The sequence below is a fragment of the Myiozetetes cayanensis genome, unplaced genomic scaffold, assembly GCF_022539395.1.
Source record: "Myiozetetes cayanensis isolate MyiCay16 unplaced genomic scaffold, myiCay2020 scf14, whole genome shotgun sequence".
NCBI lineage: Eukaryota > Metazoa > Chordata > Aves > Passeriformes > Tyrannidae > Myiozetetes > Myiozetetes cayanensis.
This window is the reverse complement of record NW_026087048.1, coordinates 17,876,514-17,897,345: the sequence shown is the minus strand read 5'-3', so window position 1 is coordinate 17,897,345 and position 20,832 is coordinate 17,876,514. Positions and strand designations below refer to the sequence as shown.

At 48.8% G+C, this 20,832-nt stretch overlaps 3 protein-coding genes across 3 annotated transcripts in view; all 3 read left to right on the top strand.

Moving 5' to 3' along the window:
* Nucleotides 1–4,263, top strand: part of PCSK6 (proprotein convertase subtilisin/kexin type 6) — a 34,504-nt gene extending 30,241 nt beyond the window's left edge. The window contains exons 19-21 of the mRNA XM_050309007.1: nt 925–1,054; nt 2,054–2,166; nt 2,608–4,263. Of these exons, the coding sequence (XP_050164964.1) occupies nt 925–1,054; nt 2,054–2,166; nt 2,608–2,705 (341 nt within the window). The 3' untranslated portion in view covers nt 2,706–4,263. The remainder of the gene's footprint in view (nt 1–924; nt 1,055–2,053; nt 2,167–2,607) is intronic.
* A 3,311-nt stretch (nt 4,264–7,574) lies between these two features.
* On the top strand, nt 7,575–13,396 carry SNRPA1 (small nuclear ribonucleoprotein polypeptide A'). The gene is made up of 9 exons (XM_050309035.1): nt 7,575–7,728; nt 8,352–8,499; nt 9,006–9,084; nt 9,407–9,453; nt 10,150–10,252; nt 10,780–10,859; nt 12,135–12,210; nt 12,559–12,652; nt 13,236–13,396. The coding sequence occupies exons 1-9, from the start codon at nt 7,647–7,649 to the stop codon at nt 13,292–13,294; spliced, it is 768 nt and encodes a 255-aa protein (XP_050164992.1). The 5' UTR covers nt 7,575–7,646; the 3' UTR covers nt 13,295–13,396.
* A 371-nt stretch (nt 13,397–13,767) lies between these two features.
* Nucleotides 13,768–19,699, top strand: SELENOS (selenoprotein S). The gene is made up of 6 exons (XM_050309036.1): nt 13,768–13,896; nt 13,997–14,128; nt 15,447–15,553; nt 16,676–16,765; nt 16,856–16,931; nt 18,914–19,699. The coding sequence occupies exons 1-6, from the start codon at nt 13,791–13,793 to the stop codon at nt 18,991–18,993; spliced, it is 591 nt and encodes a 196-aa protein (XP_050164993.1). The 5' UTR covers nt 13,768–13,790; the 3' UTR covers nt 18,994–19,699.
* Nucleotides 19,700–20,832: the final 1,133 nt, after the last annotated feature.

Genomic DNA, 20,832 nt, shown 5'->3' with positions numbered 1-20,832 from the left:
GCTGGGCTGGCCGCTGCTGCCTTCCCCCAGCTGCCCAAAGCCTCTCCCCGTTCCCTGTAAATCCTGCCTTTCTTGCTCCTTGCAAGTCCAATTATTTTCCATTCTTAATGTTTGCGCCTGCCCTCGAAATCATCATAGATCTGATGATAATATGATCTCTAGACAATTCATGTTCAGTGGCGTGAACCTCTTCTATCATACATGGGCAATTTCCTTAGACTAAATCCAAAATATTTATTGATCTTGTTGGCAAGTGTGGAAGGGAACGGGCTCTTAATCCCATAAGAAAATTACTTCCCTTCTAATTCTTATTCCAGTCAGTGTAAATGTACTTCACCACAATTATTTTTCCAGCCCTTTCTCGTCTCCTTTTGCTGCATAACCATTTCTCAAGCCTGGTGCATGGACGGCCTCTAATGATACCACCTCCATCATTGGAGTTTGCTGTCCAGCCACGATGTGCAGGTGTCAGAGTGGAGTCCTCTGCTTTCCCAGCTCCTGTCCCAAGCCCTTCCCTCCTCCAGCTCTTCCACAGCCCAGTTTAGCATCTCCTTTTCCACTCTGCACAGGTTGGGAAGCCCAAACCAGTGCATGCTTGGGAGTGGTGGCTCATGGCCCTGAGGGGATTTTGATGTGCTGTTCCCCACTGAGCCCTGGTGGCTGGCTCTTGGTTCTGCAAAGGGACAGACACTGTGTCCCAGCTGGGATTTTTGGGGTGGGAACTGGGGTTTTTGGGATGGAAGCTGAGGTTTTTGGGTTGGGAGCCAAGCAGACATGCTGGACTCTGGTGACGCAACAACCACCTTGTTCATGAGCAAGGCAGAGCCAAACTGGTGCCCCCCGTCTTATCTGGGGCTATGGCCATACTTGCACTGTCTCCAAAATCACCCACATGCCATTTTGCCCTCTTCCCTGTCCCCACAGGGCCAGGAGAGGAGGACTGCACCCCCTGCACCCCCGAGGGCCCTGCACCCCACTGGCGCTGCGTCCCCGCCTGCCGTGAGGGCTTTTACCCCGCCGACAGCCACGGGCTGCCCAACAAGGTCTGCAAGAGGTACGGAACCACCCCGGGGTGCACCCCCCGATGGGGGAGCACTGTCAGCAATGATAAAGTAATGCCAGAAACAGCTCACAGCTGGAGCTGTTTGCTAGGAAGATTAAAATAGGGATGAGGGAGCCAGGGCAGCCGTGGGGCTGGACCCCACACGCCCCTGCCCTGTGGGTTTAAGAGCTTCCCCCGCTGGAGCCAGCCAAGGTGTCTTAGGGCTACGGTGGAAGGGGCTCAGCCCCAGCCCCGGGCTCTCTGGAGGAGGTGTGGGAGGAACAGTAATGTTTGGGTAAATACTGGAGCTTTCAATTAAAGCTGCTCCGTTCGCCCCGTGGCCACGCTGAGGAGTGTTCCCCACTCCCTGGCCCAGCGCAGGGGATGCGTGCGGGAGACCGGGAGGTGCCGGGAGGCAGCAATTTGCTCCCACTCTCCGGCATCTGCTCTTCAAGTGGGGAGTGGGAGTGGATTCAGCCTCGTTAAAGCAAGCACGAAAGGGAAGGATTAAAGGTGACTTGGGAGCACACAACACAGTCCCTGCCTGCCTCTGGGGTTTCACTCAGCTGCGCTGGCTCTCCAGCAGGGAGGAACAAGGGACCAGCATCCCTTCCCAGGGATTTCAGGTACAGTCTCCACAAGCCACTGTCTCCAGGCAGGGGGCACAGCTGCTGGGCTCTTCTTCCTGAACAAAAGAATGGGAGCAGCACAGGTTCCCCTCACAGTCCTTTTCCTAACTGATATTGCTGGGAGGAGAGGTTCACGTCCCACTAAATCTTCCCAGCAAGGCGAGAGCCTTTGGGATGTCACTGGGCATTGAGCTGGCACCACTGAGCCCATTTTCCTCGGGCTTCAACAGCTTTTCAAGGTTCAGATTTGCCATTTTCCACATCCTCTGGTTCAGTCTGGATGTCACAGTGCTGGCACACGCGTTTTCTGGCTGACAGCCCATTTTAGGTGGCCAGATCGGGGTGCTGATGGTTCAGCCCACAGCAGGGTCTCTGTCCCCAGGTGTGACGATCACTGCTCAGCCTGCGAGGGCTCCAGTGGAAACTGCCTGCGGTGTAAGGAAGGCTTCAGCCTCCTGGGTGGCTCCTGTGTAAGAAATGAAACCTGTACCAACGGTAAGTGGCAGAACTGCTGGCACCGCAGTGCCTCCCTGCTAGCAAAAACGAGGGGTTTGGGGGATTCCCTTCACCATGTAAAGCCAAAAGGGCTGGAGCTCCTGGGCTTGCTGGGGCACAGCTGCAGCGGGCTGGGCTCCAGCTGAGGTGGGCAGGTAGCTCAACTAGCATTGCTGCTGGATATCTGCCTGTTGCTCAAACACATCCAAGCGTTTGTATTTCGTTATAGTTTAAGTCTTGGGGCTAATTCTCCCACTCGCTGCAAAGCTCCTTTATTCCTTCATTAAAATCATGTGAAAGATGCCCTTAAAAAGTGACTCCTTTTCAATTCTCTCTCCCCAAACGCTGGAATGAATTGCACCGCCCGTTATGCGCAATGTTTGTTTGTTTAAAATGTTAATCTGCTCTCGTTTTCTCTTGTTCCTCACCTCGGCCTCCCAGCTGACAAGACTTTCTGTGAGATGGTGAAATCAAACAAGCTGTGTGAAAAGAAGCTGTTTGTGCAGTTCTGCTGTCAGACGTGTCTTATGGCCGGGTAAAGTTCAGCGGCTGCGTCCACCCAGGACTTCCACCGACTGCCAGCCCAGTTTTGCCAAATGTTTAGGACAAAAAAAGTTTATTTTTTCAGCTTTGGGAGAGTTTACATGGTGCTGTCAAGCATTTCGCTCCTAAGTTTGATAGCTTTAATATCACTGTCAGCGCGTTTCTATAGCGATATGTTAAGCAGAGATCGGATCGTACCCTGAGTGATCACGTCCCGGGAGCAGCAGACAAGCGGTGATATTAATACTCTCAAACACTCCTCGTGAGCAGGGACTGATGCATGATCCATGTACACACGCTTGGTTCTTCGCAGAAATCCTACTGACCCGCCCGCTCCGAGCGGCCGGCGGGAGCCCTCGCCGCGAGGGATGCGGGACTCCACACCTGCGAGGGAAGAGCCGCTCGGGGCTCACTTTTCGGTACCCTTTTCTGCCAGGTGACAGCCGACACAAACCTGCATTGCCAGCGGCTGTGTACATAGGTCAAACGATGAACCAGGCGGTTCCGGAGTGGTGCCCTGGCAGCCCGCTCCGGAATTCCTGTTCGGATTCGGTCGGTCGCTGTTTCCCTCTGGCCGGGGCAATAACTGGAGGTTTGAGGACCAAAGCGAGAGCTGACCCACGTGGCTCTGCAGGTGTGTCAGCCCAGCAGGGAACTGCAGGCAGGCAAAACCCGTGTGCCTACAGGGGGTCTTAGGGATGTGGGAGGGGGTTTGTCCACACAGACCAGCCTTACCGCGAAATGTATTTCCCTCCTGGAACTGCGAGTAAGTTGCTGATGAATTCAGTTCTGGAACGAGCTAGATCCTTCCTCTAAACGAGATGCTGTCCCAGTTAATCTCTTCTGGCATTTTGTGTCATCATCCTTCCCCTGTTTTGCTGGGTATACCCCTCTCTCTCACAAAATCCTCCTGTTGATGGCAGTGATTTTTCTTGGGCATCTATTTCCCAAATGAGACATTCCGGGGATCCAGACAGGAAACTTAATTCTACAAAACCCTCCCCTGAAACAACCCTTTTCATGCTCTCTCTTAATAGTAAGTCATGTGGTGTTTATATAATTGTGTTTAAAATATCCTTGGCTATGTTGTTTTACAGATTTTTAAAAAATAACTTATACAATCCTTGTTTTTTCTCTGTGGACTATTTTTTATATGGGAGTGGGGTACCTCTTTGTGTCTTTTTCCTTCTCCTTTTCTCCTCTCTGACCCTGCAAAGCCACTCTTTGCACCAGACGTATGTAAACACTCTTTCCTACGCTGCATGTTCTGATTTTCATTGTTAATAGTTTTTATGAGTTAAAAACCTTTTGCCAGTGAAATCCTCAGTATGAACTGTCACCAGTCCCTCACGGAGCTGGGATAATCCCTGCTTGGTTTCAGCTGCAGTGACACGTGCCCTGCCTGGGCTTGCCCACTAGAGCTCACCTCAGCCAGGTGAAGAGGGGAAAGCCACACCACCACCGGTCCTCACCTGCCTGGGCCAAACCCAAGGAAAGACGGAGCTTTGGTGAACTGACCTTTTAAGTTAATAAACTATTGATCTCCCCTGACAAGTGAATCTGTGCTTTTTCCAAGTTCACGCAGCTGCCATCCCAGCCAGCGGCAAGGCAGGGATGCACTGTGAGTCTTCATCTTGCTGGACAAAGCAGCTCCTGATCAGCCCAGAGCACCTGTGGGAGAAACGCTCAGGAACAGATGAGCTGCATCTGCTGAAACCTCACTGTTGTTCTCATAAAGGTCTTTCACCTTTACCTGCCCCATGCCAGGCTGGGTTGGTGTCTCTGGTGAGGTTTGGGGCTGTGCTTGGGCATGGCTGGGTGTGTTCTCCAGTGTGGGGGATCCTGTGTGAGCTGGCAGGAGGGCTTGCTCCCCACTCCCACTCGTACAAGGAGCATCCTGAGCCCCCCATTTCCCCCCTGAAGTTCCCAGCAGCAGGGGAATTGTTCCCTGTTGGCTGTCTGGGGAAGGAGAGGAGCCGCTGGTGTGTTGGGGAATGGAGGGAGCTGCGGAGCCTTTTGTTTGTCGTGTTGGTTTTGCAATGTTTAAGCATGGGCCAAGTGCCCAGGGTAGTGTCTGGGTATCTGCAACTGAGCTTTTTAAGTGGGAAAGAAAGAAAAGAAAGGAGCCCTCCACAAGGGAAGATCCTCCTCAGTTATGCTGCTCTGGGCTCCTGCATCTTGTGGGTCTTCACGTTTATCAGATGATAAATGTGAATTAATCACATAGAAGGATTCCTTCTCTTGCTTGAGGATTTCCCTTTCGGTCTTGGGCCAAACCAGAGGTCAGGACTGGGGTGAAATGCTCCTGTCTTCTGCCCCTGTGGTTGTAAAATACCAAACTTCATTTTTGTTGCTGGGTTACTCAGTCAGAAAACAGGAGCTGTGGGTCAGGATTATTGTGTCAGCCTTTCAGTTCTCTGGCTCACAGAAGCCTCCCTCTAAATACTGCTTGCTGGTATATTTAGATGTACTGAAATGCTAAAAAAAAAAGAGGAAAATGTTTACTCTTATATCCTTGGCATAACTTAAAATACACACTGGGAGAAGCAATGCAATTTAAGATGACCAGTCCCCAGCAGCCTCAGCTTTATCCTACTTTCTGCTGCCTTCCAGCCTGCCAGGGAAAGAGAAACAAATTCTACACATCAAGTTTATGCAACAACATCAGCTTCCAGCCTTTCCCTCAGAAATCATTCTTGTAAAGTAATAAAATTCAGATTATTTCTCCAAGCTGTTGCAATACTTGCTTGGAGCTATTTAATTCTGGCTCTGGTGTGCTCAGAGGATCAAAGTGGCTGTGTCTTCAAGATAAATGCATATTTAGGCAATTTATTAAAGCTCATTTCTCTATTGTCTCCTGGCACCAAAGCTAAATCTATAATAGCTGTTTTCTGGAAGATCTTAGTGCAGCCTGACTCCTCGCTTGCTGCTTGGCTGTGAGGCTGCATCCACGGCCATCTGCCATTGTGCAGTTGGCAGGTGGGGGACACACATCTTAAAAACCATTGCTTTGACTTTCCATCGCAAAGGAAGGGCTGTCGAGAGCTCTTGTGAAGCATCTGAGCCCCAGAACCCGTCTGCTCGCGGTTCCAATTCCTCCACGGCTGTGGGGCTGAGGCAAACAGCTGCATTGTGCTGAGGGGAGAAAGGCCCCTGTTTTCTTTGGCCTTGTCAGAGGCAGGACCTGCTTTCCAGAAGGCTGAAAAGAGTCTCCTTTTAACAACTGCCTGAAATGACTAAAGACTCTGTTGTCTTTCCCACCGCATGATGCCTGAGTCACGTACAACAGCGCTGCTAATTCCTGGGTTTTTCTTGTGACAGCTCCCTCTTGTTCTTGTTCTCTTACTGCTTTTTAAACAAATGCAGATGTCACCAAGGCCTGGCTCTACGTGCTTGCACGAAGAGCTTTGGTGAGGGGTTTTACAGGAGGGAGCCCAGGAGCTGCCTGGCCCCGGCTGACCCCTCTGACGCCGCAGTCCTGGGGAAGGAGCCAGGCTCATGCTCAGGGTGATGCTCCAAATGCTCCCAGAGGAAAAGTGTGAGCCACCACCCTGCAGTGCCAAGCGTGGCTGCAGTGTTTAACCTATTAGCACATCCTCTGGATTCACAGAAATGTCACGGCTCGTGAAAAACGTCCTTCCCTCGGTAGCAGTGGGTACAGGAATCATTCTTTGCTCAGGGGAACCTTGAGGGCTGGGGAAGGATTACTCCAGAAGCAGTGGCGTGGTGACATTCAGCAGGGTTTGGGGCTGCAGGGTGGTCACCTGCTTCCCTTCACGTGTCACCTTCATTCCAGTCATCCCTGTGGTTCACCCACCTGCAGAGCCCTCCTGCCACCAGCTGAGCCTTCCCCGTGGAACCAGGTCCCTCGGCCACAGGCAGAGCCATCTCATCTCCCCTAGCCCTACTCCCAGCTCTTCCTTGCTGTTCTCTGCATTCCTAAAGCAGGTAAAGGGGGTGTAGTGACATCTGAAAGCACATTTCACCTCACAGATGAAGGGTGGATGTCATGCCATAGCCAGTGTCATGTTCCCAGCCCATCACGGCATCTCTGAGACCGGGAATTCCTATGGAAGTGACAGAGCAACTGCCCCAAAAGCTGCAGGGGAAGGTGCTTATGGGCAAGGTGATGTCCAGGAGCAAAGGCTGAGCTGCTGCTTGCAGGGAGGGAAAGCACCCAGAGCCGTGGTAGCAGCTAAAGTTGTGGACACCATCCTGGCTGTGTGGCAGGAGGGGAGCAGCAAGTGATGGGACACAGAATTCCATGGGCTGAGCACCCAGGAGTCCAGCTGTGTCCGAAGGGAAGCAGCCCACTTGCTGCCAGTCATTGCGTGAGGCAGGTTCCCAGTCCGCTCCGCCGGGATCTCCGTGGATAAATCCGTGCCTGGAAACACAAGAAGTCGGGAGGGAACCTCTGGCGGCATCTTTGCGCTGCTTTAGTGCGCTGCAGATGGCAAAGCCACGTCCCTACTGTGTTTGGTGATCCATGGCTCAGGCGCCAGGATGGGGGCTGATTTTGAGGGGTACTGGGGGGTCTGTGTCACCGCGGGGAGGGTGTTTTGGGGAGTACTGGGGGGAGCCTGTGTCACCCCGGAGATGAGGGGGATGCCTGGGATGGGGCACTGGGGGGTCTGTGTCACTCCAGGGAGGAGGGGGATGCCCGGAATGGTGCACTGGGGGGTACTGGGGGGGTCTGTGCCACCCCAGGGAGGAGGGGGATGCCCGCGTCGCGGTTTCCGAACTGTTTTTGGGGGGTCTGTCCCCTCCCGGGGCGGGGCCGGGGGCGGGGCTGTCCCCGCCGCTCGCTTGTCTCGGCGCTCGGCCGCTCGGCCTGGGCGCGCTCGGTGCTCGGCGCTCGGCGCGGTGTCCTGAGGCGGCGCGCGCGGCCTGTCGGGGTTGTCGCGGGGCCTGTCGGGGCTGTCGCGGGGCCTGTCGCGATGGTGAAGCTCACGGCGGAGCTCATCGAGCAGGCGGCGCAGTACACCAACGCTGTCCGCGACAGGGAGCTCGACCTGCGCGGTGCGCGGGCCCGGCGGGGGCTGTGCCGGGAGAGGGGCCTGCTCGGGCGGGGGGCTGAGGGCTGGGGGGGTCCCTGGTGGGGCCTGGGCGGGTCTGTGGGGGATGATCCGGGGGTTTCCGTGGGAGGAGGCGCCGCAGCAGGTCGGGGAGGTTGTTGGGGGAGCTGCGGTGTCCGTGGGGTTGGGGATCGGGGGGTTAAACAGGCTCCAGTGTCGGGGGAACGTGGGGAGAGATGAGGGGGGAGATCGGAGTTACGGGGTCGTTTGGGTTGGGGGGGGATTTAATTATCTCGTTCCAGCCCCCAGGGAGGGGAGATGGGGGGGAAATGTGGGAGGAAGGTGCGGGGGAGGGGGTGGGATGTGCCCCCAGCACGAGGGATGCGCTGCAAGGGTGGGGGAGTCACATATAGGGGGGGACTTGGGGTGTTTGCTGAAGGAGAGGGGTTCAAAAAGCCACGGGGGCTGTTGTTTGAGAGGGAATGTTTGGTCTGTGAGTGGCGTGGAGGAGTCAACACCGAGGTGTTTTGACTGAGACTTATCAGCATCCTGGGTCCATCGAGGCGTGCCCCCCGCTTTGCTTTGCTCTGGGCACCACCTGATCCCTGCCTTGCCCTCTCTCACCAGGCTACAAAATCCCCGTGATTGAGAACTTGGGAGCCACCCTGGACCAGTTTGATGCCATTGATTTCTCTGACAACGAGATCCGGAAGCTGGATGGGTTCCCCCTGCTGAGGAGGCTGAAAACTCTGCTCATGAACAACAACAGGATTTGGTAAGGGGCTGTGTGTGGGCCAGGTGGGACCCTGGGGCAGAGGAAGATGCTCCTGGGAGAGAAATGTATGTGACTGTCAGTGCTGGGCAGCTGCAGAAGTGTTTGTTTTATGGAAATAAAATAAAAAAAGTCCTGTATAGGCCTTCTTTGATTTTCCTTCCTCTTTCAGTGCAAGAGTCAGTCTTTGTTTTTCAGCCAGGACAGCGAGGTGCAGAGTTTGAAATTTGGCCAGAACTTTAGATTTCTGTAATCATCCCTGTAGAGACAAGAAAACAGGGATACCTGCAAGTGAATGGGTTTAAATCCCATGTTGCACCCAGTGCTCTGGTATTTATTGCCAGAGCAATAAATATTGTTAGTTGTGGTGGGTGCTCACCCAAACTTCTGCCCGTGCCAGGCTGGGTTGTTTCACAGGGAGACCCTCTGTGTTGTCATGTTTCTGTGTGTGTTTTCACCACTGCTGACTCCTGGCCTAAATTAAACCTTTGTTTTTTGTTGTCCTTCAGTCGGATCGGGGAGAACCTGGAGCAGGCTCTGCCCAGCCTCACAGAGCTCATTCTCACCAACAACAACATTGCTGAACTGGTAAGCTGTGGTGCAGGATAATTTAAACAGGCTTAAATTTGTGATTTTTCTCTTTCTAATGAACCGTTTTCCTGAGAGTAGGACCATGTGCTTTTGGTAATAGTTGGTTATTTTTCTTCAGAGTAATATCATGTGGGTTTGGTGTTAATGGTGAACATACTTTAAGGAACATGATTTGCAGCTTGCACAAAGCTTAGTGGGTTTCCTGTTAAAATACTTGCAGTACTTCTTATTAATCTCTAAAACAGATAAGAGTTCAGGAACTTTGTTTTCAAATATTTGCTTTTTCACTAAATGGACTTAGAGTTTCTGTGTTTCCCAGGGCGAACTGGATCCGTTAGCAACTATTAAATCACTGACCTACCTGAGGTATGTAATCCTAAAAACAAAAGCTGCTCTTCCTCTGGTGTTTGAACTCTGCTGCTGGCCTGGCTCTCTGCTTTGGTCTGGAGTGTTCTGCTTTTTATGAGCTGTGACAGATCCTTGATGTCTAAAAATTGAATTAGTAAACAACTTAATTGAATTAATAAACTGTGCTTCATAAACATCTGCTATTTAATGTCTGAGGCTTTGTGTCACTGAGTGGCTGCTGGACCAGTGAGATGTAACATCTCTATAAACCAGCAAGGGCTGAAGTAAACTTGACCTTTAAAAAACTTTAAAAACTTAAAAAGGTTTAAACTGTTGTTCCAAACTACTTTAAGCTGTGTAAGCAAGGACTTTTCTGTAACCTTACATTTGATCTAAGAAGAAAAGTAGTTTGTCCTGTGGTTTTTCAGTTGATCAGTGTCCAGGTGGGAAATGTGATGGTTCAGTTATTTGTTTGGGGCTTTTATTCTTATTTTGAGGTTGTTCTTTATGTCCTTCTTCAGCAAAATCTACTTATTAATGAAGTGCAAGTTTTTACTGTAGTCTCCATCATATCAAAGAACTTTTTTAATGGTGTTATTTGTAGCCTTACAGCAAAAGCTACGTGAATGCACTTTGAGTATATTAATGTATTTTAGTACAAATGTATTTTAAAATATATTAAGAACTTCTTTATAACCTTTATTTGCTTTATAGCGTTTTAAGGAATCCTGTAACAAATAAGAAGCATTACAGATTGTACCTAATCCATAAAGTTCCCCAGGTCAGAGTGCTGGATTTTCAAAAAGTGAAACTCAAAGTAAGTCTGCTTTCTTTTGATTTAGCAAATTTTTTTTTTTTTTCTTTTACATTCTTGAAAATTCCTCAGTAAGACAGAAAGCTTTTTGCCATAGCTGTAAATTTTATTGAAACTCTTTAAGTGGCTTTAAAACACGCTCCTTGTTTTCTTTCACGGTTTCATTCTGTTAAGGATATAGTCTGTTTAATTATGTGTAATTAATTTTTACTGCCTTTGTTCAGTGTTATTCCTTTCTGTCCCTCTGGGGTTGGTAGAAGACAGACCTCTAGAGAAAGAAATGAGCAATCACAGCAGAGCCCTCAGCTCTCGGTGAAGATGAGCGTGGGAAAGAGTTTAAATTTTAAGAGCACGAGGTTGATACATCTCTGAGCTTTCTGGGCAATGTTTATCTGCTTGTTCTTACATCTGGTCCCCATGTACCAATTTCAGTGATGAAGATGAGCCAAAGTGTCTGTTCTTGGCAAAGGCAGAAGCTTTGCAAACTGTGATGTTCTCAAATTAACTCTGTGTGTGTGGTATCGCTGTAGGAGCGACAGGAGGCAGAGAAAATGTTCAAGGGCAAACGGGGTGCACAGCTTGCAAAGGATATTGCCAGGAGAGCAAAAACGTAAGATAAAACACACAAATTTACACTGGCATCCTCCTTCAGAAACACCACTTCCTCTGTGTGCAGTGGCAGGCAGAAAACTGGAGTGTCAGCTGCTTGGCAGGATGCCTTAAAAGCTTTGGGAGCCAGAAGTGCCTGCTCCAAGCACCCCGAGTTTTGGGTGGTGGTGAATGCATCTCAGGAATATCTTTGAAAGAGGTCTTTGGTCAGGGTGGATTCACTGAAATGAATGAGCAGGAAATCTAAATTTTATTTTTTTCTCTTTGTTATTTAACTGTAGAGTGGTGGCCTTTGTCTATTTTGGTTTTTTTTTTCCCCTAGATAATTAGTAACTAAAATTTTTTCTTTTGCCAGGAAATATAAACTATAAAATCTGCTGGAGTTATGAGGATAAAGGCAGATGAAAATCTTTAGTTAAGCTATTGCAAGTATATGTTTATTTAGTTTAATTCTTAGGTTGTACATCATATGTTTTGTTTAATCTGCCTATTTGGAAGTAAGAATTCAGATCATGTGTGGCAACAGCATTTCAAATTCATAGTAAAATAAAAAAATGCCTTGAACTTACTTGGCATTTAAAGCTTTAATAGATGGACTCCAGCTCTAGTTTGTGAGTGGAAGGGGTGTCAGGTCTGTGGTAGTTTCAGAACAAGCAGCTGAGTGAACTAAATAGCTCAATAAATATGAAGGAAACCTTTCTATAGCTGCAAGAGAGGTTGCAGCACTCTGGTGCTGGGTCAGCACTCCAGGAATTCCTTTCCAGCTCTTTCTATTTTGACATACTACAGATTTTTCTCTTTTTTTCTGCTTAAAGCAGCAGCAAATAACCTTTTCCTTTGGAGTGTTAAGATGACACCCAGTCTAGAAGAGGCTTTAACATATTCTGTTGCAGTATCTCATTGGACACATGAGAATGGGAAACCCAGTTTGGGTTACTCTTTATTTATCCACCCTGCTTTTGTAATGGCAACAGACCCTCCTGAGTGTTCAACAACATCCAAAGCCAAGAGCTTTTGTCAACTGCCTGATTAATAGTTAAGTTCTGCCTCTCTTTTTGAGCAGGGGAAAAGGTGGTGGTGGGGGGGAATGGGACAGCAGGACAAGTTGCTGGTGTTTCTGAAGGAGGCAATTCTTCACTGTATCAGTTTGTTAACAAAGATAAGATACTACACCTGATTGAATGAAATGCTTCCAAACCCAGTTTGGAAACATTTCAAGTTAGAGAAGCACCTGTTCTTCGAAAAGTCTTAACTGGTCTTTATTTTTCCTTTGAAGCTTCAACCCCGGGGCTGGTCTGCCAACTGACAAAAAGAAAACTGGGCCGTCCCCAGGGGACGTGGAGGCAATTAAGGTAAATGTGTCAGGAGAAAAACTGTCGTGGATCCAAACTGAACAAATGTTTCCTTTGTTCAGACGGATAGATCAGCGTGTCCTGACTTTGGTTTAGGTGCTTTTCCTGTAATTTTAGTTCTGACATACCTGTTTTTGAGAACTTGAATGAAAGTTAGTCTGAGCTTAGAGATCTCCCAGGGGAGAGCAGTTTGTTTAATAAGGAGAGAAGTAAGATTGTACTTAGAATTTTCTAGGATTTAGTAGAACTTTCGTAGGACCTTGGAAGAAAAACCCGTGTCTTGTGCTGATTGTGAGCAGAGCAAGGTGCTGAGTGTGAAGATTCACTGTGTTCTCTCTCTGTTTTCAGACTGCCATAGCAAATGCCACGACTCTGGCCGAGGTGGAGAGGCTGAAGGGTTTGCTGCAGGCTGGACAGATCCCTGGCAGAGAGCGAAAATCAGGTCACTTCACTTCTGTTGCTTTTGTTCCCCAAGCAGAATCCACCCCTCTGATGCTTTATGTGATCTCAGTAGGGAGTTATGAGAAAAGGATGCTTTGGGAGTTGAAAAGCTCATTTTAGATGAGTGTAACTATCAATCATCAGAAGGACTGTGGAGCACATCCCTGACTCCTAATTGGTGTGGGATCTGCCTGGCCTCGAGTGCAGCTCAGGGCTGTTACTGCACTCCCTCCAGAGCAGGTGCCAAACAAGGGGCTTCACTATATCGGATAGCTCCAAAAAATATTTTAAAAATACTTTAAAAATATTTTTAAAAAATGAGATGAATTACAGAGTCCGTCTGGACTCGTGCTGAGTGTCGGTGCCTGGGCTGTGGGTGCAGCAGTGGGTCCCTGGAGCTCTCCCAGCACACACAGCCCGTGGCGGGCTCCTCACGTCACCTGTTTGCTGTGTGTCAGTGCTGCTTGGATTTTTCCTCCTGGAAGGAGTGGAAGTCCTCATTATTAGTCCTCCTGTGCAGAGGGGTGGGAAAAGAACACCAATGCCTGCGGCAGCTTCCCTGAAACTCTGTTCTGTTCTTTCAGGTCCCTCGGAGGACGGCGAAGAAGAAATGGAAGAGGACACGGTGCCCAACGGGCCGTAGCCGGCTCCGGTGCTGCCCCGGAGCCCCTTCCCGCGCCGCTCGGGGCCCATCGCCCCCGTCCCTGCACATTTCGGTGTCCAATAAACCAGCGCTCCCTTTTTCTCCCCGCCGTGCCGCGAACCTTTCCGGGGGCGGGGCGGGCGGGACCTTCTGCGCGCCCTCATTGGCTGCCGAGCGCCGGCCCCTCTGTTCTGATTGGTCTGCCGTGCGCCGGCCCCTCTGCTCTCATTGGCCACCGCAGCCGTCAGGCACAGGGGCGCGTCGCTTGCTGGAGTTGGCGGCGGACAGGGCGGTGATTGGCGGAGCGGGGCGGTGCCCGTACGTGTGGCGGTGACGGACGGGGCGGTGATTGGCGCAGGGGCGCAGGACGGGGAGGTGGTTGGCGCAGGCGGTGACGGACGGGGCGCTGATTGGCGCAGGCGGCGGCGGACGGGGCGGTGATTGGCGCGGAGGGCGTGCCCGGCGCAGGGGCGGTGCCGGCCGTGAGGCGGCGGCGATGGCGGCGGTGCTGGAGCTCGGGGGCGGCGGGCCCGCGGCGGGGTCCGGGACGGGCTCGGGGCCGTCGCTGGGCCGGGGCGGCCTGGAGGTGCTGCAGCACACGGGTGAGGGGAGCGGGGCCCGGGGCGCGGCCGGGGCGGCGGGGCTGAGGGCGGGGCCGGGCGGGCCCGATGTCGCGCTCACCCCCGGCCTGTCCCCTCGCAGTGGGGTCGCTGCTGTCCAGCTATGGCTGGTACATCCTCCTGGCCGCCGTCGCCGTCTATCTGCTCGTGCAGAAGGTGTCCCGGAGCCTGGCGGCGCGGCCGGGCGCCCGCGGAGCGGCCGAGGCGGCGGAGGGTGAGTAAACACAGTGAAATAAAGCCCCCCTCCTCCCCGGGGCGGTGTTTGTGCCCCGCCGGGTCCTGCTGGGAAAAGCTGGACCGGGAGAAGTGTCTTTAGAAGGTTCTGAAGGAAGGGCTGTGTCCCGAAGGGACGTGTTTGGGCACCTGCAGGGCGGGGGAACAGCTGCCCCTTGGTGGTGGCAGGAGCTGAGGGAATGGTGGCTGAAAGCAGATGTGGTCACTTACCAGATTAACTTTCAAACTTACCAAACACAACCAAATCTGAACCCCGGGGGAAAATATTAACTTTTTTTTTTTTAATTAGTATTCATTGTTTTTCTTTAAATTAAGTCCTTCCCAGTTCCTGCTCCTACAGCACTGTGTGCATTTGGGGTGTAGCAGCCTGTGTTATCTCAGTGAGTGTGGCACAGGTTGCAAGGCTCACAGAGACAGGATCCTGCTGTAAAAGCACAGGCTGTGCCTGTGGATCTGCCAAGTCCACGAGAGCTTGGCACCCATCCCTTTGGAACCTTGAACGTGGGGCCCCAGAAAATCTCCCTTGCGTGCCCTTATCCCTCTGCTGCTCTTTTGTGGTGCTAATTAAGCCGTGGTTTAACTGCCAGAACTGCCTGTGAAGTGAAATTACTGAAAGTGCTGACATTTGTTTCACATAGTCATCGCTGGATGGTAGCAAACATATAAGGAGGCCAACAAATGGGGAGACACTTCAGCTGCTGGGGAAAAAGGGAGAGCAATATTTGCCTTTTTTGGGGCATAATTTTTCTTTTGACTTCTCCTAAAGGCCAGTCATGAAGAGAAATGGTGACTCCATGTAGATTTTCTGAGACATAGATGTGTCATGTTTGTAAGTGATTTCTGTGCTGGTGGAGTGTGTTAAATCCACTGCAGCACTGACACAAGCAGGACCCTTTGCCAGAAGGAGTAGGAGTGAGTGTGGGCTGGTTTGCCTCAGCCTTCTGCGTAAAAGAAGTTCTCTGGGTAAAAATGGGATCCCTGTGAAGCCTGGGTGATATTTCTGAATTTATTTGTATCAAACAAATCCCTCAGAAATAGAAGCAAGTACCCCAGAGGTGTGAGGTTAATTTTTTATGGGTTAGTTACATCGTTGTCCTTATTAATTCAATAAACTCAAAACTTTAAAATGTGAAAGCACGATGAAATTTAAATCAGCATAGAAATTACTGTAAAAGATTAGCTGGAAACTGGACTTAAGCTGTGATTTTCTGCAGAACAGCTGCAGGGAGAGATGTGAGCCTTTCCTTGTTGCAGTTCTTTGGGGAGATCATCTGGAATTTACTTTCCCAATTTCCTAGAGCCCGATGTGGTGGTGAGAAGGCAGGAAGCTTTGGCAGCAGCTCGCCTCAGGATGCAGGAGGAGCTGAATGCACAAGCAGAAAGATACAAAGAAAGACAAAAACAGGTAACCAGAGACTGCTTCTTTCTTTAACTCATAAACTCGTCAGCAAGTACTTTGCTGCTGTTAAAGAAATGATTATTCCATGTTAGATACAGACAAACAGGAGACTCGTTTTCCCTGGAATGTTGATGTGATTCACCTCTGTGAACTTGCCTCTGCACAAGTAATTGTGTGCCAGGGTCACTGTGTGGGCCTGATCTTGATTTTTCCACGGGTGAATCTGAACCTGCAGGAACTCAGCTGTGTGTGCAGTGAGTGGCTGCAGGGGGTTTACTGGCGTTTGGATTAATTGTGCCACTGCATACGTGCATTTTGTGTTCTTAATGGCAAATGTGAGTTCTTGTAGCTCAGCCTTGCTGCAAGTTAAGGGTTTGAATTACAGCCTGAGGTGACAGGGAATAGCAGATTGCTGTGTGGGGCAGGGCAGAGGAGTGGGTGTGATCAGCATGTTAATCCCACCTCTTCTCTTTGGGTTAGATGTTAGGAAGAAATTCCTCCCTGTGAGGGTGGGCAGGCCCTGGCACAGGTTGCTCAGAGAAGCTGTGGATGCCCCATCCCTGGAAGTGTCCAAGGCCTGGTTGGATGGGGCTTAGAGCAGCCTGGGATAGTGGAAGGTGTCCTTGAGTGGATGAGCCTTAAGGTCCCTTCCAATCCAAACCATTCAGTGATTCTTAACCATTAATTTATTTGGTTTGTGGATAAATTCCTCTAGAAGAGAGCTGGGAGAGTTGTTGACAGTGTGTATATGGGGATGTAAAAATGCAGCTGACTCTCTTCTGAGGAACCCCACGTTGTGCATTGAAGTCCTGTCATGTGCAATATTCTGTACTTAGTGCTTTTTATAGGCTCAGGATTTAAGCTTGCCACTTGGTTCTGTTTTACTTTCAAAATGTTTTAAAGCACCAAGTGGCCAAAAGAAGCTGCAGACAGAGTCTGAGGAGGTGAACATACAGACACATACCGAGAAGGGGAAGATGTGGGTGTGTATAGAAGTAAATGCTTCCATAAGCTCAGAGCTACTGCATCACATAAATGTGGATCCCTTGGGCTTTGATGAGTCTGTTGTAGCTGTTTCTGGAGATTCTGTTCGGAAATCTTGTTATGTCCTGGATTTTTTTTCTGCAGCTTGAAGAAGAGAAGCGGAGGCAGAAGATAGCGATGTGGGAAAGCATGCAAGAGGGGAAGAGCTACAAAGGAAACCTGAAGCTGAATCAGGTAACAACCCTGCTAGTCAGGCCACACTTGTGTTTGTGTGTTTAAATTAACTGAAGTTCACACTCAGTAACTTTCTGCTTCTCTGAACAGCAAGAAGCAGAGTCTGGTGCCTCCACCTCAGCGGTCCCGAAATCTAAACCAAACAAGAAGCCTTTGAGAGGAGGGGGTAAGTGTGGGATCCTTGAGACACCCTGAGCTTGAAACAGAGCATTTATCCAGCTGTGTCCATAGTCATTGTACAGACTTCTTGTGTTCATCAGTGAGGAAGCAAAATGTGCCTCACAAACGAGCTCTGTGTCTCTGGTCAGTTGGTCTGCTCTGCACTCTGTGCAAAAACCCTGGCAGGAAGTTTTTGTGGGGCTTTTCCCCAGGAAAATAGTGTTCCAGTTTTCTTTGTTAATGCTTTTGCCATAATTTACTGAGATTTTTGTCCCTCAAAATTATAGATTTTCACAATATTTCTGGAATACCTCCCCCATTATGGTAGAAGTCCAGTAATTTAATACCTGCTCTGTCTTTCAAGCTCCCATAGCATGAACTAAATGCTGGAAGTAAATCTGTAGATTTATTATGTAGATTCAGGAACATGAAAGACTTAATCATGCAAAATCTGACCTTATTTAACAGATACCACAGTAATGACCTATTGAATGTATAAATCCTGCAGATGTATAAACCCTTATCAACTGTCACAAAGCACCAGTAGGTCTCACCATTAAACTCACTGTCACCTGCTGAAATCACCTTGATGGATGAAGTGCTTCCTATGGCCTCACACTGCCCTTGTTGGGCTCCTTGCCATACACTGGCCATGCAGGCAGTCTCCTTTCTCTCCTCTCAGCCCAACAGCCTGTGCCTTACCTGCAAATGCTGCTTTGGGTATATTTTAATTACAGTTTTCCACAGTGGAGTGGATCGTGTAGACAACCTTAATCATAGCAGGCTGAAAGGGAGACCCACTTAGGGTGCAGCACTGAGTAAGCCACTTGATTAAGTGCATAAAATCTGCAGATTCTTGATTAAACATATTAAACGTCAAATCTCAGTAGTGCTGAAATTTGTGCTTTGAATAGTTTTCCTGACATTTGAAGGAATCAAGAAGTTGATTTCTCTTAGGTTGTTTAATATGAGGGCAGTGCGGTGTCTGATCCTATCAGATATCTTTGGTAGCTCTCACATGGGATTTTTACCTCCCTGGGGGTGAGCAATGTGTGGGTTAGAGCTGTGCTAAGAACCAGGATCAGGGCAGCTGGGCTGAGGCACCTTTCCACCTTCCACCTCTCCTGGCTTAATCCTAAGCAAAATCTTTGCTTAAGTAACCAATTATAGAATTAAAGGTCTGGTATCTTCTCATGAGGTGAGATCAGCATGAAGTGAAAGAACCATCTGCACTGTTCAGCTGCTGAATTAAGCTAGAAAGAGAAACTTGGCTACTCTGAGAAAAACAAATTTAGAAGGTGAAGGTGATGCTGGGAGTTTCAGTGGAACAGGGAAACCTGTGCTGCTACAATTTGGGTACTTTGCTTTGTGCAGAACAAACTGAGGACATTTGCCAGGTTTTATCTTTCTGAGTGTGTCCTGAAATGAAGTTTCCCATAGCTGAAGCATTAGGATGTTTAACTAAAATGTATTTTTCTCACTATCTATGCTCACCTTTTGAAAATCTCTAAAAAAATACCTTGTAGTAGTAATGAGTGGATTTACCTTTTGACCTTCAGACCATGCAGGTCTGGAATACAGGATTATTTAAGTGCCTGACTGTTAGGGCTCTTGGAAAACAGTTACACTCCCACAGAGTTTACTGTAAAAGCTGCTGTTACCGCTCTGTTTATCCTGCAGAGCAGCACTACAGCTTTAGTGCAGACTTAGAGAAATCAAATGGTAATTCATTTCAATTTAATTTGATCCAAATTGATCATATTAAAACACAAGCGTTTTGCAATGGCTTTTACTGTTGGCACTACAAAAATAAGCCCTCTCAAGACTGGATATTTTCTCTGCTTTCATTTTCCATAAAATGCTGCCTATGTAGTACGTATGAATGAGGCGTAAATAACGGTGAGATTTGTTTTTGGTGTTCCTTGTGTGCTGGTGAAGGGCTGTGGAGGATGAATGTTGACACGATGGATGTCTCCTCTGTATTCCCAGGCTACAACCCACTGTCTGGAGAAGGAGGTGGAACGTGTTCCTGGAGACCAGGCCGGAGAGGCCCGTCAGCAGGTGGATGAGGTTAACCTCCCCAGTGCCCCATGGCACTAGCAGCCTTGATCTTACCCACTGTCTACCTGCCTACAGCTTGCCTGTCACAGGGACTCCTTTGGGGCTGGTTTAGTGCTGGTGGTCACTTAAAACAGATTCACACCCTTTCCAAACTGCGTTGGATGGTCCTACCCAAGAGGAGTACCTGATCCTCTTAGAGAGGACAGAGAAGCAATTCCCAGTGTAATCAGTTCATTTTCACTCCAGCCAAGGTGAATCACCTGGAATTGGGAGATCTGGGCTCTCTGGCTGTTCACAGCACTGGCCTCAGGCAAATTTAATGATCTCTGTTTACCTCTGCAAAAATGAGGATGTTTGCCATCCTCAGACGTGTGTTACCAGATCTGAGAGGAAGGATATTATCATTGGCAGACACTTTGAATTTAGGCAGAGGGACTTCCAGGAAAAACACAGGTGATCTGACAAAGGCCACGGATTTGCACCGTGGCCAGTTATTGCAGAAGAGTCTCTGTAACGAGTCAGCTTGAATGACGTTTCCCTCATAAATGGTAAACAAACCAGTGAGGTTAACTGATGCTAGACATGCTAGACAGCAGATGGGGGGAGGGGGGTTCTTGCTATTCCTTTTCTTTTTTTTTTCTTTTTTTTTATTTCAACTGCTTTGTAAAAACAAGACATTATTAATATTAAATATAATTGCAAACCAATGATAAATCTAGTATTTACGATCTCGTGGTTTTTCTACAGCATTTTTTCATAGAAGGAAGGTGTTCTAGTGCAATAAATGTGCAGAAAGCAGGATGGGAGATGATGAGATGAGCCTGCTGCCAGGTTGTGCAGCACCCAGGCTGAGGGTGGTGTGTGCTCAGGAGGGCTGTGACTTGCTCTTGGAATCCTTGTGTTCATCAACAGGTACAAGTGCCAACTTTGAATACACTGTTCATGTGCATTAGATACTTCTCTTGACTATAAATGTTACAGGAGCGTGTTAACCAGTGAGTTTTAAAGTTGCCAGATAAGTGTGTGGAGAAGTGGAAATGCTGTTGTGATGTTCCTATGGAAACTAATTTTCATTTCCTGGCCATTGCCCGTTTTGGTATGTAAACTTAAATTCCTATCATTGTAACACAGATTGGTGTATGTAAGTTCAGGTTTTAATCTTTAGCGAGGCAAAAGAAAACTAGAGGTGGGTAAGGATATTTTCAAGGTCTGAAGATTCCTCCTCAGGAAAGAGGGTTAAGTTGTAATCTCACTCCGGCCTTGGGGAACACCTTCCCCTTGTGCTGGGGAAACAGGCAACAGACTGAGGGGTTGTCTTCAGAAAAACAACTGGGGGAGGTTTGTCATAATGAAGCAGAAATCCTCGTGCTGATAAAATGGTTAGGATGGGTTGATTTAATTCAGTAAAAACATTTTAAGAAACAAGCAGGTCTGGACTGAGCATGTGCTAATCTCTCTCTGTGAGTCAAGACTTGCTTCTTGCTAGGACTAGGGATATGGCTTTTTGCCCAATTCTGAGATTTATTAGGACATACATAGTAAGAATGAAGTGATTTACATATTTCTGGAAACTTCAACTTTCTCTCTTCTCTCCCTTTTTTTTTTAATATTTTATTTTAATCATGAAGTCCCTAAATTTGTCTTGATCAGACACTTCTAAGCTATTGAACAGCGTGGGAGGAAGAACCTCAGTTTGTAAAACTTCTTTTTTGGCTCATAACCTGCACAAGATGGAAGGGTTTTTCCTCTGACTTCAAATGGAAAGCTCTCCCTTGACCACAAACATTATGGAAAGGTGGTTGCTTGCTGCTTTATAACTTAAGAGTGAGGCATGCAGAAAGCATTAG

What these genes read in the sequence shown, in the direction of transcription:
- SELENOS (XM_050309036.1), top strand. Translation starts at nt 13,791, where the DNA reads ATGGCGGCGGTGCTGGAGCTCGGGGGCGGCGGGCCCGCGGCGGGGTCC. An exon ending in GAAACCTGAAGCTGAATCAG is followed by an intron (nt 16,766 to 16,855) that starts GTAACAACCCTG and finishes TTCTCTGAACAG; the next exon opens with CAAGAAGCAGAGTCTGGTGC. An exon ending in GAAGCCTTTGAGAGGAGGGG is followed by an intron (nt 16,932 to 18,913) that starts GTAAGTGTGGGA and finishes CTGTATTCCCAG; the next exon opens with GCTACAACCCACTGTCTGGA.
- SNRPA1 (XM_050309035.1), top strand. Translation starts at nt 7,647, where the DNA reads ATGGTGAAGCTCACGGCGGAGCTCATCGAGCAGGCGGCGCAGTACACC. An exon ending in CAGGGAGCTCGACCTGCGCG is followed by an intron (nt 7,729 to 8,351) that starts GTGCGCGGGCCC and finishes CTCTCTCACCAG; the next exon opens with GCTACAAAATCCCCGTGATT. An exon ending in ATGAACAACAACAGGATTTG is followed by an intron (nt 8,500 to 9,005) that starts GTAAGGGGCTGT and finishes GTTGTCCTTCAG; the next exon opens with TCGGATCGGGGAGAACCTGG.